The sequence below is a fragment of the Tachyglossus aculeatus genome, chromosome 5, assembly GCF_015852505.1.
Source record: "Tachyglossus aculeatus isolate mTacAcu1 chromosome 5, mTacAcu1.pri, whole genome shotgun sequence".
NCBI lineage: Eukaryota > Metazoa > Chordata > Mammalia > Monotremata > Tachyglossidae > Tachyglossus > Tachyglossus aculeatus.
In genome coordinates, this window is record NC_052070.1 from 16,569,243 (window position 1) to 16,586,140 (window position 16,898).

The 16,898-nt window shown below is 41.6% G+C and overlaps 1 protein-coding gene across 1 annotated transcript in view; it reads right to left on the reverse strand.

The window, feature by feature from the left end:
* The window catches only part of LAMA1 (laminin subunit alpha 1), a 233,613-nt gene that overhangs the window by 158,863 nt on the left and 57,852 nt on the right, over nucleotides 1–16,898 (reverse strand). Inside the window, exon 3 of the mRNA XM_038747260.1 lies at nucleotides 16,040–16,152. Within this exon, the coding sequence (XP_038603188.1) occupies nucleotides 16,040–16,152 (113 nt within the window). The remainder of the gene's footprint in view (nucleotides 1–16,039; nucleotides 16,153–16,898) is intronic.

The window sequence follows — 16,898 nt, forward strand, 5'->3', positions numbered from 1 at the left end:
CTGTATGTGAATCCCTATGAACCAACCTCAAATCGAATATTAACAATCCACGCTGGATATTGGAGCAAGGGATTTGTCCGCCCTTCCGCATCTGTAAAATGGGAGTAATGGAAACAAATGCTTCCTTCCTTTCTTCCAAGAATTTTGGTGGGGGTTGGTGGGGGAGGGCAGAGGGGGATGACTGTCAGATGAGTTAAATCTGGAGACCTCCTCCCTGATCTGCATTCAACACAAGGCATTATTGTCTGGTTTGTCCCAGTGAAGACAAAGGGAAGGACCACAAACCTATTTTCATTCAAATGAACTCACGTGACTTGGGAAATATTTCTATTTTGCCTTCTCATCACAAATGAAAGCTAAGAAACAATTCAGTAGTCTTTCCAGGGAACAAATTGAAAAGCTAGAAAGACATAACCTGTGGAATTTTACTGCATTGAAAGGCTGGTAGCAATCTAGGGGCTTAGTCAGAAAGAGCAAATTGAAAAGATAAAACAACTTAATCTGTGGATTGGAAGATGTGTAACTAAGCTTTTAGAAGTAACCTGCTTTGCAAAGAAATGCATTTTACTGATTTCAAGGGAAAAATATCCCAGGAGTAAAAATGTTACTGCTTCCAGGAACTCCAAACTTAAACCTGCATTCCTCAAAGAAGGGTTTCTTCAGATATCAGGACAGCTCCAAGCCCCTCTTTGAATTTAAGGAGAAAAGGAAGACATGCTGGCTAGTTTCCTTGCCAACAAGCTTGACTCACTTAAGAACATATTCCAACACACCATGTAAATCAATCTGTACCTTGATTTTGAAAAATTACTTTTGAGGATTGACATTTAGGCAGTGAGCCTATATAAATGACCACAGCAATAATATATAAAACAGGATACAAACATCACATTGCCATTTAACTACTCCAAGGTGCTAGTGCAAGACAGGAATTGAGATAAAATCTTCAACAAATAAGCAAAAACTTAAGTGGCCCTTTCCTGACATGCAGCACTGCAAGCTTTGATCTAATTTCAGACTTTGAGAAGAATAGGTTAGTTGTCCTTAAAAGTATTCAGAGAGGACATTTCAGCCCTCCAAGGGTCAAACATCTCATTCTGCTTAATGAATGAAGGAAAAGTGAGCAGGTAATTGTCAAGCATCCCTTGGCCCAGAGTTAAGTCTACCAGAAACACGCCAAGCTAACCTTAGTCCTTGTATAGTGGATACAGCACAGGCCTGTGAGTCAGGAGGTCATGGGTTCTAATCCCAGCTCTGCCACTTGTCTGCTGTGTGACCTTCAACAAATCACTTAACTTCTCTGTGCCTCAGTTACCTCATCTGTAAAATGGGGATTGAGACTGTGAGCACTATGTAGGACAGGGACTGTGTCCAACCCAATTTGCTTCTCTCCACCCCAGTGCTTAGTACAGGGCCAGGCACATAGTAAGTGTGTAACAAATACCACAATTATTATTATTGTATTGGGGTTCAGACTTGACTCCATGCTTCCAGAAGCTGGATATGTTTGAGGGATATTCAACCTACCTGGGGTCCAAATCAATCATCTGTATTTATTAAGCACTTATTGTGTGCAGAGTCCTATAATAAGCATTTGGGAGAGTACAATATAACAATATAGCAGACACATTCCCTTCCCACAATGAGCTTACAGTCTAGAGGGGGAGACAGACAACAAAATAAATAAATAAATTATAGATATGTACTTAAGTGCTGTGGGGCTGGTAGCAGGGATGAATAAAGCTTTCTTCAGAAAGGAGAAAATTTAAGAGGCTTGGTTATCAATCCTATTTATTGAGGCTTACTCTGTAATAATAATAATTATTATGGTACTTACACACACTATGTGTCAAGCACTTTTCTAAGCACTAGGGATGATACAAATTAATCAGGTTGGACACAGTCCCTGTCCCATATGGGCCTCAACATTTTATCCCCATATTACAGATGAGGTAACTGAGGCACAGAGAAATTAAGTGATTTTCCCAAGGTCACACAGCAGGCATGTGTCAGAACTGGAATTAGAATCCAGGTCCTTTTGACTCCCAGGCCCGTGCTCAATCTACTAAACCACACTGCTTCTCAAAGCAGAGCACCATACTAACTGCTTGGGAGAGTACATTAGAATTGTTGGGTATAATCCCTGTTCTCAAGGAGTCTATGGTCTAGCAAGGGAGATGGAAACTGAAATAAATTACAAGTAAGGGGATGCAGCAGAGTTTAAAGATATATACAGAAGTACTCTTTGGGTTGGTGGTAGCGAGAGGGACGCTGGCTGCCCCACATCAAACTCCACAACATCATGCCTTAAAGTATAAAGGTATTAAGCACTCAGTCAAGCTGTCCCCCTCCTTACTAACTTCCTCTCCCACTACAACTCAGTCCAAGCACTTAGCTCCTCTAATCCCAAGGTGCTTAAAATTTCTCAGTCTTATCTTTCTCAGAATTTACCCATGGCTCCCTCCTCCTCCATATCTACTACTTTCTTCATATCTACTCTTTCCATCTTCAAAGCCCACCTAAAATAATATCTCCTCCAGGAAGCCTTCCCTGACTAACCTCTCATCTACCCACTTGATTTTCCTTCCCTTCTGCACTGCACAGGGCCTTGGGTCTGTACCCCCTAAGGACATTGATATTCAGCCCCTCCCAACCTCCACAGCACTCATGTACATATCCTTATTCTCAGCTGCTTTCCCTATCTGGCATTTATTTTAACATGTCTCCCTCACTAGACCTTAAGCTCTCTGAGGGCAGGGATTATGTCTATCAACTCTATTGTTCTTTCCCAAGTACTTAGTAATAGTGTTCTGCACAGAATAAGCACTTAGTAAATACCACTGATTAACTGATAAATTGAAGAGGTTGACAGTGACAGAGATTTGGTAGGGCTCAGAGCTGCTTTAGGGGGCTCACTCTTGGTTCAGGAATTCCCCAAAGCCACTGAAAAGATAGGGCCAGTTAAAATGACCAATAAGATTCAGACCTAATTAGAGGAGGTGAGTGTGAGGGGCTCTGAACATTCATTCATTCATTCAAATTAATTGAGCAATTACCGTGTGCAGAGCACTGTACTAAGCACGTATAATAATTTTGGTACTTGTTAAATGCTTATGGTGTGCCAAGCACTGTTCTAAGCACAGGGGTAGACACAAGTTAAACAGGTTGGACACAGTCCTTCTCCCACATGGGGCTCACACTCAATCCCCATTTTACAGATGAGGTAACTGAGGTCCAGAGAAGTTTAGTAACTTGCATAAGGTCGCACAGCAGACACGTGGCAGAGCCAGGATTAGAACCCACATTCTTCTGACTTCCAGGCCCATGCTCTATCCACTAAACCATGCTGCTCTGAACACAGTAAGTGCTCAATAACTACGATTGAATGAATGAATGAATGCTGGTCCTCTACTGCAACTCCACAGCCTGGCAATTTCATCAACAATTTCCATTATGTAATTTTCTCCACAGTTGTATCCTACAGTTCATCATTCTCCCGACTTTCAAACTCTCCTAAAAGTCACATTTTCTCCAAGAGACCTTCCCAGACTAATCCGTTTATTTCCCTTATCTGCCCTCCTCTCAATTAAATACTGTACACTCCCAAGCACTTAGTACAGTGCTCTACACACAGTAAGTGCTCAATATGACTGACAAAAACTTGAACGTGACTCTTAAGTACTTTGATAATAATAATAATAATAAAATATCATTTGTTAAGCAGTTACTACATGTCCAGCATTGTTCTAAGCACTGGAGGAGACACGGGATAATCAGGTTGTCCCACATGGGGCTCAAAGTGTTAATCCCCATTTTCCAGATGAGGTAACTGAGGCACAGAGAAGTAAAGTGACTTGCCCAAAGTCACATAGCTCACAAGTGGCAGTGGCAGGAATAGAGCCCATGACCTCTGACTCCCAAGCCCGTGCTGTTTCCACTGAGCCATGCTGCTTCTCAGATAATCATCCAGTCCCTCAGTTGGTATATAAATATTCTAATACCCTATGATTTCCTCTATCCCTAATCTATTTTAATGTCTGTCCCCTCCTGAAGACTGTAAGCTCCTTGTGGACAGGGGCTATGTCTAGCAACTCCATTATGCTGTAGTTTCCCATATGCTTAGCAGAGTGCTCTGCACACAGCAAGTGCTCAATAAATACCATTTCATTCATTCATATTTATTGAGCGCTTACTGTGTGCAGAGCACTGTACTAAGCGCTTGGGAAGTACAAGCTGGCAACATATAGAGACAGTCCCTACCCAACAGTGGGCTCACATTGATTGATGGACTGATTATAGAAACTAAGACATTCCAGAACATGTAACTGAAGTGCAGGCTGGATATATAGAAAAGCCCTGGACTCTTAAAGATTAAGGCTAGGTGGTATGTATTCAACACTGAGAACAGTATTCAATATCGAAAACAGTCAACATTCAAATATTCTGGGAGTCAGAAGGACATGGGTTCTAATTCCAGCTCTGACACTTGTCTGTTGTGTGACCTTAGACAGGTCACAACTTCTCTGGGCCTCAGTTCTCTAATCTGTAAAGTGGGGATTAAAACAGTGAACCCTATGTGGGACATTGTGTCCAACCGGGGAAGCAGCGTGGCTCAGTGGAAAGAGCACGGGCTTTGGAGTTAGAGGTCAGGGGTTCAAATCCTGGCTCCGCCAATTGTTGGCTGTGTGACTTTAGGCAAGTCACTTACCTTCTCTGTGCCTCAGTTCCCTCATCTGTAAAATGGGGATGAAGACTTTGAGCCCCCTGTGGGACAACCTGATCACCTTGTAACCTCCCCAGTGCTTAGAACAGTGATTTGCACATAGTAAACATTTAATAAATGCCATCATTAGTATTATTATTATTACCACAATGCTTAGTGCAGTGCCTGGCACATAGTAACCGCTTAAATCCAATAAAAATACTATTAAATCTTAGTAAATGTTAACAGAAATGCCAATACCCAAATGTCCTCCTGAATATACCTTACTCTTGAGTCCTTCTTCCCCACCAGTAACTGCTTTGGGTTATTTTACTGATCACCAGATAAGAGGCAGGGAAAGGAAGGAGAGAGGAAAATCAGATCTGGCTGAGTGAAAAGGGATTGAAAACAACTGTGAAAAGGATGTTTGGGATTATCTGTGTGTTTTACCAATTTTTTTTCATTTGTGTCAAATTAGATGGATTAAAAATTTAACCACACAGGGAATGACATTGATGTCCAAAATTGTAAAAATACACAAAAAATGCTTTTCTACATTTATTTGATTTTTACATCTCAAGGCCAGGGGTAAAAAAATAGTTCAGTCACCCAGATTCCCTGTGGAGACTAGAAGCTCTGAACAGTGATCCAATTGTGCAGCAGTTAAATTTATTCATGTGAGCCAGACTGAGACACTTCCCTCCAGGAATATGGCATGTGGCCTATGAAGTCTTGCCAGCAGAAGAGCCTGCTGAGGTGTCAGGACTAGGAATCAATGAATCAAGGGAAGCAACGTGGCCTAGGGAATAGAGCACAGGACTGGGAGTCAAAGGACTCCCATTTGTTCTACTCCCATTTGTCTGCTGTGTGACCTTGGGCAAATCACTTTACTTCCTCTGCGTCTCAGTTACCTCATCTGTAAAATGTGGATTAAGACTATTGGCCCCACGTGGAATAGGGATTGGGTCCAACCAAATTTATTGGTATTCACCCCAGCACTTAGCATGGTGCCTGGCACATAGTAAGCCCTTAACAAATACCACAGTTATCCTTATTATTATTATTCATCATCGATCAATCATATTTATTCATTCAATCATATTTATTGAGCACTTACTGTGTGCAGAACATTCTACTAAGCATTTGGAAAGTACAATTCTGCAACAGACAATCCCTACCCAACAACGGGCTCACAGTGTAGAAGAGGGGAGACGGGACAACAAAATAAAACAAGTAGACAAGCATCAATAGCATCAAAATAAACAGAATTATAGATATATACACATCATTAATAAAAAATAGAATAATAAATATGTACATATATATACACAAGTGCTATGGGTAGAGCAGAAGGAGGGAGTCTGGGCAATGGGGAGGGGAGCAGGCTCGGAGGAAAGGGGGGGCTCAGTCTGGGAAGGCCTCCTGGAGGAGGTGAGCTTTCAATAGATCTTTGAGGAGGGAGGGCATTCCAGGCCAGAGGCAGGATGTGGGCCAGGGGTCAATGGCAGGACAGGCGAGAACGAGGCACAGTGAGGAGGTTAGTGGCAGAGGAGCGGAGGGTGTGGGCTGGGCTGAGAAGTAGAGAAGGGAGGTGAGGTAGGAGGGGGTGAGGTGATGGAGAGCTTTGAAGCTGAGAGTGAGGAGTTTTTGCTTGATACGTAGCTTGATAGGCAACCAGTGGAGGTTTTTGAGGAGGGGGGTGACATGCCCAGAGCTTCTCCGTAGAAAGATCATCTGGGCAGCAGAATGAAGTATAGACTGCAGAGGGGAGAGATAGGAGGTTGGGAGATCTGAAAGGATGCCGATGCAGTAATCCAGTCGGGAGATAATGAGTGATTGTACTCACAAGGTAGTGATTTGGATGGAGAGGAAAGGGCAGATCTTGGCGATGTTGTGATGGTGAGAAAGGCAGGTTTTGGTGACGTGCTTACTTATTGAATGCTTACTGTGTACAGAGCACTGTACTAAGCTTCTGGGTGAGTAAATACAAAAGAGTTGGTAGTCATTTTACTTGTCCACAAGGAGCTCAAGACAGCCATTAAAATGAATAAAGCATGGATATATACCTAAGTGTACTTCGATCTGTGGCCTGTGGGCCCTTAAAATTTGTGCCACGCTCACCCCACAGCACTTATGTGCACATTTTTACATTATATGCTATCAATTATTTATTTATATTAATGCCTGTCTCCCCCTATTGAGTTTGAGCTTCTCATATATTGTAAAATATAGATTCAACTATTCTTCCTAGTCTGTGAGCCCCATGTGGGACAGGGACTATGTCTGACCTGATTAACTTGAATTTACTCCAGCGCTGCAAACAGTGCTTGACAGTATGTGTATAATACCTTGAAAATAAACCATAAGGAGAACATACTTATTCATAATTAAGTCAATTATGCAAATGACAACACAAGTGAAGTAGAAGGGCTTAAGAGGGATATATGGATATAATCATACATATGATATATTATTACATATATATTAATGCATATATTTTACATAATACCATAATACATATAGTATTAGTTAAGTGCTTGCTATGCATCAGGTACTGTACTATGCATTGGGGTAGATTCAAGCTTATCAGGTAGGGCACGTCCCTGTCCCATATGGGGTTCACAGTCTTAATCCCCATTTTACTAATAAAGTAAATGAGGCACAAAGAATTTAAGTGATTTGCCCAATATCACACAGCAGACAAGTGGCGTATTCCGGATAGAACCCAGGTCCTCTGACTCCCAGGCCCATCCTTTTCCACTTTGTCACACTGCATCCCACCAGTGCATTCTATTATTACTCATCAAGGGACAAAGTTGGGATCTCCCTGTTACAGGAACTCCAAGGACTCTAAACCTTCTAAATCCCAGCTTCCTTATTGGGGATTAATCTTCCCAAGGCCAACCCATTTTATATAATTTCTTAAGAAAATCCACCAATACAAACCTTCTGCCACAGAAGGCATTCTATGGGTTGTTAGCCAGGAAATGTCACCTAAAAGCATGACTGTCACTTTAATATCTTATAAAAGCACAGATGCTTTTGAAGAAAAAGAAATAAAGATTCTTCTTTAACTGGGAGTATTTCCTAATAAATGGTTCTGAAGGTGTAAACTAAGAAAATGTATGAAAAGAACAATTTATTGCCCAAACCATATATGTTTATCTGCATGCCTGACCCTGAATTTGGCTGCTCCCAGGATAAGAGCTCAACTTTAGATATGAAGATATATGAATGGGTCAAAAATAATGAAGCTTAAACACAGTTTATACAGTTTTGGGGGGTTTAAAAAAAATTATCCAACTGGGCCTGTTGGACTGCCTTTACTTCTTGCCCAAACCTGTTTATTATTAACTTGGCTCAATTCAAGGTCTGAGAGTTCCCTGACCCCTGGAAAAGCTTTATGAAGCTTTAGAAAAGCTATCTGCATTTGAATCATGTAGTCCAAAGTGATCTCTTTCACTTGGCCCAAGAAATAACTAAATAAGGCAGCAGCAGGACAAGAGGAGGAGAAAGGAAAAAGCATCTAGTGGAAAAAGTTTTCTGGAAGAGCTGACTAGTGCGAAGAAGAATCTGTCTGCAAACTACAGCTATTCTCACACAGAATATAATAGCAAATCTAAAACGAAAACAGAGGGCAACTTCACTCTTGTATTTCCAAAAGAAAAGTGTACTAAATGACCCATTTCCAGATTTTAACCAAGGTGAAAAACATATAATTCTTCTCCAATTTATTCCTTCTGCAAATCACATACACTGTCAAACTATGCATTAATGGATTCTTGTTCAAAGAAGCAAAAAGAAATACATCTTACACAGCATAGCCTAGAAAAGGAGCACAGGACTCAGAATTGGGTTATCCAAGTTCAACCCAGCCCTGACACTCACCTTTGGCAAATCACTTAAACTCTCTTTGCCTCAGTTTTCTCATCTGAAAAATAGGGATAAGATTTTTTGCTCTCCTTTCCTCAGACTGTGAACTCCATGTAGGAAAGACAGTGTACCTGATTTGATCCTTTTTTTATGGTACTTGTTATGCATTATGATGTTTCAAGCCCTTTTCTAAGGACTGGAGTAGATAGAAATTAATCAGGCCAGCCACACACAGTCCTTGTCCCACATGGGGCTCACAGTTAAAGTAGAAGGGAGAGCACGTATTGAATCTCTATTTGGCAGTAGAAGAAACTAAGGTACAGAGAAGCTGTGACTTTCTCAATATCACGTAGCAGGCAGTACCACCTGCTACATACTGGATTAGAACCCAGTCCTCTGGCCCCCGGCCTGAGCTTGAGCCACTAAGCCATGCTGCTTCCACATTGTAATCTTATGTAATAATAATAATTTTGGTATTTGTTAAGCGCTTACTATGTGCAAAGCACTGTTCTAAGTGCTGGGGAGGATACAAGGTGATCAGGTTGTCCCACAGGGGGCTCACAATCTTAATCCCCATTTTACAGATGAGGTAATTGAGGCCCAGAGAAGTTAAGTGACTTATAAAAATAATAATAATAATAATAACGATGATGGCATTTATTAAGCGCTTACTATGTGCAATGCATTGTTCTAAGCGCTGGGGAGGTTACAAGGTGATCAGGTTGTCCCATGGGGGGCTTACAGTCTTAATTCCCATTTTACAGATGAGGGAACTGAGGCCCAGAGAAGTTAAGTGACTTGCCCATAGTCACACAACTGACAAGCGGCGGAGTCAGGATTTGAACCCATAATAATGGTGGTATTTGTTAAGTGCTTTCTATGTGCAAAGCACTGTTCTAAGCGCTGGGGGAGGGGGTACAGGGTGATCAGGTTGTCCCACTTGGGACTCACAATCTAAATGCCCACTTTACAGATAAGGTAACTGAGACACAAAGAAATTAAGTGGCTTGCTCAAGGTCACACAGCTGACAAGTGGCAGAGCCAGGATTCGAACCCATGACCTCTGACTCCCAAGCTCGCGCTCTTTCCACTGAGCCAAACTCAGTCCTTGATATGTAGTAATTGCTTTATCAATATCACTGTTATTTTTTTCCACAGTAAATGTTACCTCCACATTATACCAGCATTAGAACCCAAGTAGGCTTCAAAAATCAGTTTTGCTTTAAGTAACATTAGAAATAGATCTCTAAGCAGTGTAGCATAATGGAAGAGCACAGGCCTGGGAGTCAGAGGAAGTGGGTTCTAATTCTCACTCTGATACTTGTTGCTGTGGGACCTTGGGCAAGTCACTTTGCTTCTCTGTGCCTCAGTTACCTCATCTGTAAAATGGGGGTTAAGACTGTGAGCTCCTTGTGGGACAGGGTCTGTGTCCAACCTGCTTAGCTTATTTCTACCCCTTGCTTAGAACAGTGCTTGACATACAGTAAGCACATAACAAATGCCACTATTATCATCGTTCATTCCCTCTACATCATCTTCTACAAAGTCCTAGAAAAATTACCATCTTTAACATAAGTTAAAGGGCTGTTAAACTCTCTGAGAAACCATGTTGGAGGTGAGTGTCTGCCAGAGCTGAATGGTTAAAACAGGGCTGCTTCTGCTTATTCCCAAGCCAGTGCAATTCTTTATTCTGTAATTCACTTTAATGATCTGTTTTTTTTCCATATCTGCCAGAGCTTAATGGTTAAGCTGGTGCTGACTCTGGTTCTTCTCAACCCAACTCAATTCTTTGGTCTTCTGTTCACTAAATGGTCTAATTTTTTTCCGGGGCCTTTAATGCATTAGTCTTACTTAACCAAGACTTAACCAAGACTCTCTGGCCAGCCTTGTGCCAAGCTGTCTCGTGCCTCCATTTTCTCCCCAAACATACCACATTTCACTGAACAGGAACCCAATAAGTCAGAGAGTTGAGAAGCCAGGTTCTTACTTAGCAGAAGAAGAAACTAACCCAGCGAGATTTAACCAAAACTCACAAGATGAGAAAAGGAACCAGCTGTTAAGACTCCCAGGCTGTTAAAGCTTACCACTGCTTTGACAACTTTACAATCCAACGTAACTACTACTAGACATGGGTATTATTAACAATAATAATTATGGTACTTGTTAAACACCTAATATGTGCCAAGCACTGTTCTAAACACTAGTGTAGATGCAAGTCAATCAGGTTGAACACAGCCCCTGTCCAACACGTGGCTCACACTCTTAATACCCACTTGGCAGATCAGGTAACTGAGGTACAGAGAAGTGAAGTGATTTATCAAAGGTCACACAACAGACACAGGGCAGAGGCAGGATTAGAACCCAGGTCCTTCTGACTCCCAGGCCTGTACTTTATCTACTAAGCCACACTGCTGCAACTGAGATGGCTGAAGAAGCCCAGTCCTCAGTTTAGCTCCCAGCCCTAAACACTTTTTCGCTCTCACTGTTGGAAGTTAACCTCCTCACCGGTGCTCAAAGAAAGCCTACCCCTTGGAAATGTTGCCATCCAGGCTGTCTGTCTGCTCCTCTTGTTCTCAGCTTCCCCAAGCATGTCACATTGTGTTTCCCTTGGCTCTTAAAATGGTTCTTCAAGACACCAGCTTGTAATCACCACACTTCAAGCCCTTAGTCAGCAGCTGTTCTTATTCACAGCTGTGAGCCATCCTCCTGACCGATTCACCCCAAGAATACAGGTCTGCAACCAGAAATGTTCCACTAAGAGGAGGCTGGCTATGTTATTCTAGGGTGTTTTGGGTTTATTTAGGGTTTTTTAGTGGTATTTGTTAAGTGTTTATTATGTTCCAGGCACCATACTAAGGGTTGGGGTAGATACAAGCTAATCAGTTTGGATACAGTCCCTGTCCCACATGGTGCTCACAGTCTTAATCTCCATTTTACAGATGAGGGAACTAATCAATCGTATTTCTTGAGCGCTTACTGTGTGCAGAGCACTGTACTAAGCGCTTGGGAAGTACAAGTTGGCAACATATAGAGACAGTCCCTACCCAACAGTGGGCTCACAGTGTAAAAGGGGGAGACAGAGAACAAAACCAAACATACTAACAAAATAAAATAAAACTAAGGCACGGAGAAGTGAAGTGACTTGCCCAAAGTCACATACAGCAGCTCATTGTGGGCAGGGAATCTGTCCGTTTACTGTTAGCACTTAGTACAGTGCTCTGTACACAATATGCATTCAATAAATGTAATTGAATGAAGTGTTAGAAGCAGGATTAGAACCCAGGTCCTTCTGACTCTGAGTGCCAAGCTTGATCCACTGGGCCATGCTGCTTCTGGGACATTTTAGTTTCAACAATGTCTTGTCACTTTAGTTTTCCTGATGCCTCACTGGCTCCAGGGTTCAGAAGACTGAAAACGATGCCAAGACCAGGGCTGACATAGAAATGATTCCAAGGTCCGATCTTTCACAAGACAAGCTATGTGTCCGTTCAGGGCAACCTATGCAAATTTAAAGCTTTTCTTTAGCAACACTAAGCTGAATGTTGCCATGGAATTCTGTTATCTAAGGAGCACACAGTCCAGCGATGCAACGATAGACAATGAAATAAAAAGGGATTGAGAAGACCAGCTTGAGCTTTGAAAATGGTATAAATCTTATTCCCGCCTTTCCACTCATTAATATACACAAGCAGTCACTCATTCCTTCTTACAGTTTAAAGGCAAACAAGCTTTTCAAGAAGGAAGATCCCAGAGCTTGACATCTGTGGAGTTTAGGAATACAAAGGCATATATTTTTTTTGATATTATTTATGAAGCTCTGACTAAAGACCAAAGAACTGTGCTAAAATCTGGGACATAGGAAGTAGGAAATTAAAAAGTAGACCTTTGCTCTTTGAAGAAGGTAAGTATGCTGTGACCCATTTCCGGATTATAAAATCAGGCAAAATTCATGAGCACCACAGGATTCATAATTGTTACCATTTTACAAATGAGGAACCGAAGCCCAGAGAGGTTGACTTCTCCAAAGTCACACAGAAGACAAGGGGCAGAACTGGGACTGAAACCGAGGTCACCTGATTTCCAGACCCATGTCTTTCCACTAGGGAGCCCCAAAAAGCATCTGGATTTCCCCAGCAGCTAAAATGGATTTTTTAAAATGGTATTTGTTCAGTGCTTACTATGTACCAGACAGTGTATTAAGTGCTGCTCACAGTCTTAATCCCCATTTTACAGTTGAGGTAACTGAGGCCCAGAGAAGTTAAATGATTTTCCCAAGGTCACAGCAGACAAGGGGCAGTTTCAGGATTAGAAGCCAGGCTCTCTGAATCCTAGGCCCATGCACTTTCCCCTAGGCCATGCAGCTTCCCCTGTAGAGGAATGATTCTAGAGATAGCATAGTGTGAGGTGAGGTAGGAGGGAGCAAGGTGATGGAGTACTTTAAAGCCAATGGTGAGGAGCTTTTGTTTGATGTGGAGGTGGATGAGCAACCACTGGAGTCTTTTGAGGAGTGGGGAGACATATCCTGAACGTTTTTGTAGAAAAATGATCCAGGCAGCAGAGTGAAGTATGGGCTGGAGTGGGGAGAGGCAGGAGGCTGGGAGGTCAGCAAGGAGGCTAACGCAGTAATCCAGGTTGGATAGGATGAGTGACTGTATTAACATGGTAGGAGTTTGGATGGAGAGAAAAGGGTGAATTTTAATGATGTTGTGAAGGAGGGACCGACAAGGTTTAGTGATGGATTGAATATGTGGATGGAATCAGAGAGAGGAATCAAGGTAAACACCAAGGCTATGGGCTTGTGAGACAGGAAGCATGGTGGTGCTGTCTACAGTGATGAGAAAGGCAAGAGGAGGACAGGGTTTTGGAAGGAAGATACGGAGTTCTGTTTTGGACAGGTTAAGTTTGAGGTGACAAGAGGACATCCAAGTAGTGTTGTTTTGAAGGCAAGAAGAAATGCAAGACTTCAGAGAGAGGTTTGTTCAAGTCAATTCTTATAATGAATCAATTAATCAATCAATTGTATTTATTGAGTGCTTACTGCGCACTGTACAAAACCTTGGGAGAGTATAATATAACAGAGTTGGTAGACATGTTCCCTGACCACAGTAAGCTTACAGTCTAGAGGGGGAGATAGACATTAATGTAAATAAATAAATTTGAAGGAAGGGTAATAAAGGGGTGCAAATCCAAGTGCAAGAGTGAATAACTAATAATAATTATTATCGTTATTGATAGTAGTAGTAGTAAAAATAAGAATAATAATGATAAATCTCATTTTAACTAAAATATTAAGTTTTCTGTGTGTGCTCAAAAATAAAGCCTGAATTAGTTGGTAGGGCATAGCCAAACTTCACAGATCAGATTAAATGAGCAGCATGAAGCTGAGGTTTAGATGCCCAAAGTATTATTTTGAAGGGAAAATAAATATTTCCACGGCTGCGCTTTCTTCTATTTTTTTCAACTGTTGAAAGGGGTTATTAAGAGAATAAGCCGCAGTTATGTGTCATGAAAACTGCTCATTTGCATCAATGATGTGAACACTTGGAAAATACCTCCAACAGCTATCTGCATACATTAAGAGCCAGAATAATGTGAAATCATGCAATTCTTTTCATTTTATACAAAACTAAGGAGTAACTCAATTCCCAATGCAATAATGCCATATTTATTCAAATAATTGCCTGAAACAAATAATTTTAAGGGAGAATGAATGATTATATTTTATACCACAAAAGCACAAGCAGTAATGGTCACAGAAGGAAAAGGAGCAGAAGGGTTAGAACTTGACAGTACATTGAGTGTATTAAGCATTTGGAAGCGTTTGACAGAAATGAACTAATTAATAGAAGCAGTCTCCAGTACGCCTTTACCATCCTCTTTCTTCTCCCTTCCTTTCCTCCTGGTTTTCTTCTCATCTGGAACTTAATTCTTCTATGACCCAAGTAATAGACCCACCCCTGCTTTAGTGTTGCAAAAGTTATGAAAAAATGATGAGAAAATAAAGATGAAAATTGCACAGAAGGAAATTCCTGTAAACCAAAAACAGAGTTTGACTCTACTTGGCTTAGTGGATAGAGCACAGGCCTGGGAGTCAGAAGGACCTTGGTTCTAATCCCAGTTCCACCACTTGTCTGTTGTGTGAACTTGTGCAAGTCACTTCATTTCTCTGTGCCTCAGTTACCTCATCTGCAAAATGAAAGGGGAAAGAGCACTGGCTTGGGAGCCATAGGTCATGGGTTCTAATCCCAGCTCCGCCACTTATCAGCCGTGTGACTTTGGGCAAGTCACTCAACTTCTCTGTGCCTCAGTTACCTCGTCTGTAAAAATGGAGATTAAGACTGAGCCCATGGAGACAACCTTGTATCTACCCCAGTGCTTAGAACAGTGCCTGGCACATAGTAAGTGCTTAACAAATACCATCATTATTATTATTATCATTAAATAACTTCTCCTCCTTACTGTAAGCTTATCCTCTAGACTGTATGTTCATTATGGGCTGGGAACATGCCTGTTAATTTAGTTGCATTGTAATAATTAATAATAATTATAATATTTGTTAAGAGGTTACTATGTGCCAAGCACTGTTCTAAGCACTGGAGTAGATACAAGGCAATCAGGTTGTCCCAGGTAGATCTCACAGTTTTTATCCATTTTACAGATGAGGTAATGAGGCACAGAGGAGTTGAATGACTTGCCCAAGGTCACACAGCAGACAAGTGGCGGAGCCAGAATTCAAACCCGCATCCTCTGACTCCCAAACCCGTGCTCTTGCCACTAGGTCATACTGCTTCTCATACATGTCAGAAGTGAGATTCGAACCCATGCCTCCAGGGGAGACTGCAACCTGAATGCAGTGCCTTATAATGCTTGGTGATCCTGACTTCCAAGAAATTAGTACAGTGCTCAGCACACTGTAAGCACTCAATAAATTTGATTTATTGATTGATTGGTTACTGACATTGTGAGTCCCATGTGGGAAAGGGACTATGTCCAACCTGATTAGATTGTATCTACCCCAGCACTTAGAACAGTTCTTGGAACTTAGCAACTACTATTATTCTAAGGCTACATACATTCATTCATTCATTCAATCATATGTATTGAGCGCTTACTGTGTGCAGAGCACTGTACTAAGCACATAAGTGCTATCGTGCTCTCAAATGTGATGTGCAGGGTTCTATACAGTGGAAAAACTCAATAAATGATAGTGATTTTGCCATATTCCCAGCACCACTGGCATGTTCTTCTGAGAATTTCCCAATCAATTTGATTCTTTCTCCCCAACTGTGTGAAAGGAGTAGTATAAGAAAAAGCAATAGCCAATACTTTCAAATAAATGTATCCTCACTGGCCGTGCCTCAGACACTAATATAAAAATGGACAGAAACCACTTGGTGCCCATCAAAACTGGAAGAGAAAAGATCCTTATGACGTGTATTCTTTTTCAAGTCCGTAAACTCTCACCTGTCTTAGGTCCAGGGTGATTGTGACCCAGTGATATTCCCGCCCATTTTGAATGCTGGGGCTCTGCCACCAGTTATTGGTGCCATCAATAGCATTGGAGATGGGATGATGCTCTGGTGAAAGAAAGAGTCAGTTGTTACTGGAGCTCAGGCCTTCCTTTATATTTTCCCACCCATACGTAACTTCAATAGGCCCAAGGGACCATACAAAATTAGAAGGGAAATTAGAAGAGAAAATTGAGAAGCAGCATGGTCTAGTAGAAAGAGAACCAGCCTGGGAGTCTGAAGACCTGGGTTCTAATCCTGGCTCTGCCACAAACCTACTGTGTGACCCTGGGCACATCATTTTACTTCCTTGTGCCTCTTTTCCATCATCTGCAAAACTGGGATTCAAAATCTGTTCTTCCTCCTAATAATAATAATCATAATAATGATTGTGGCATTTGTTAAGTGCTCACTATAAGTACCAGAGTAGATACAAGATAATTGGGTTGGACACATTCCCTGTCCCAAAGAAGGCTCACAGTCTTAATCCCCATTTTATAGATGAGGGAACTGAGGCCCAGAGAAGTGAAGTGACTTGCCCGAAGTTACACAGCAGACAAGTAGCAGAGCATAGATTAGAACCCATGACCTCCTGACTTCTAGGCCCATGCTCTATTCATTAGGCCATGCTGCTTCTACTTAGATTGTGAGCCCCATGTGGGGCCTGATTATCCTGTATCTACCTCAGAGCTTATTACAGAGCTTGGCACATAGTAAGTGCTTAACAAATACCACTATTATTATTACTATTGTTATTATAAGAGACTAACCTTAGTGTAATATTCAAGTCCATCTAACATCCCCGTCTTACCTCC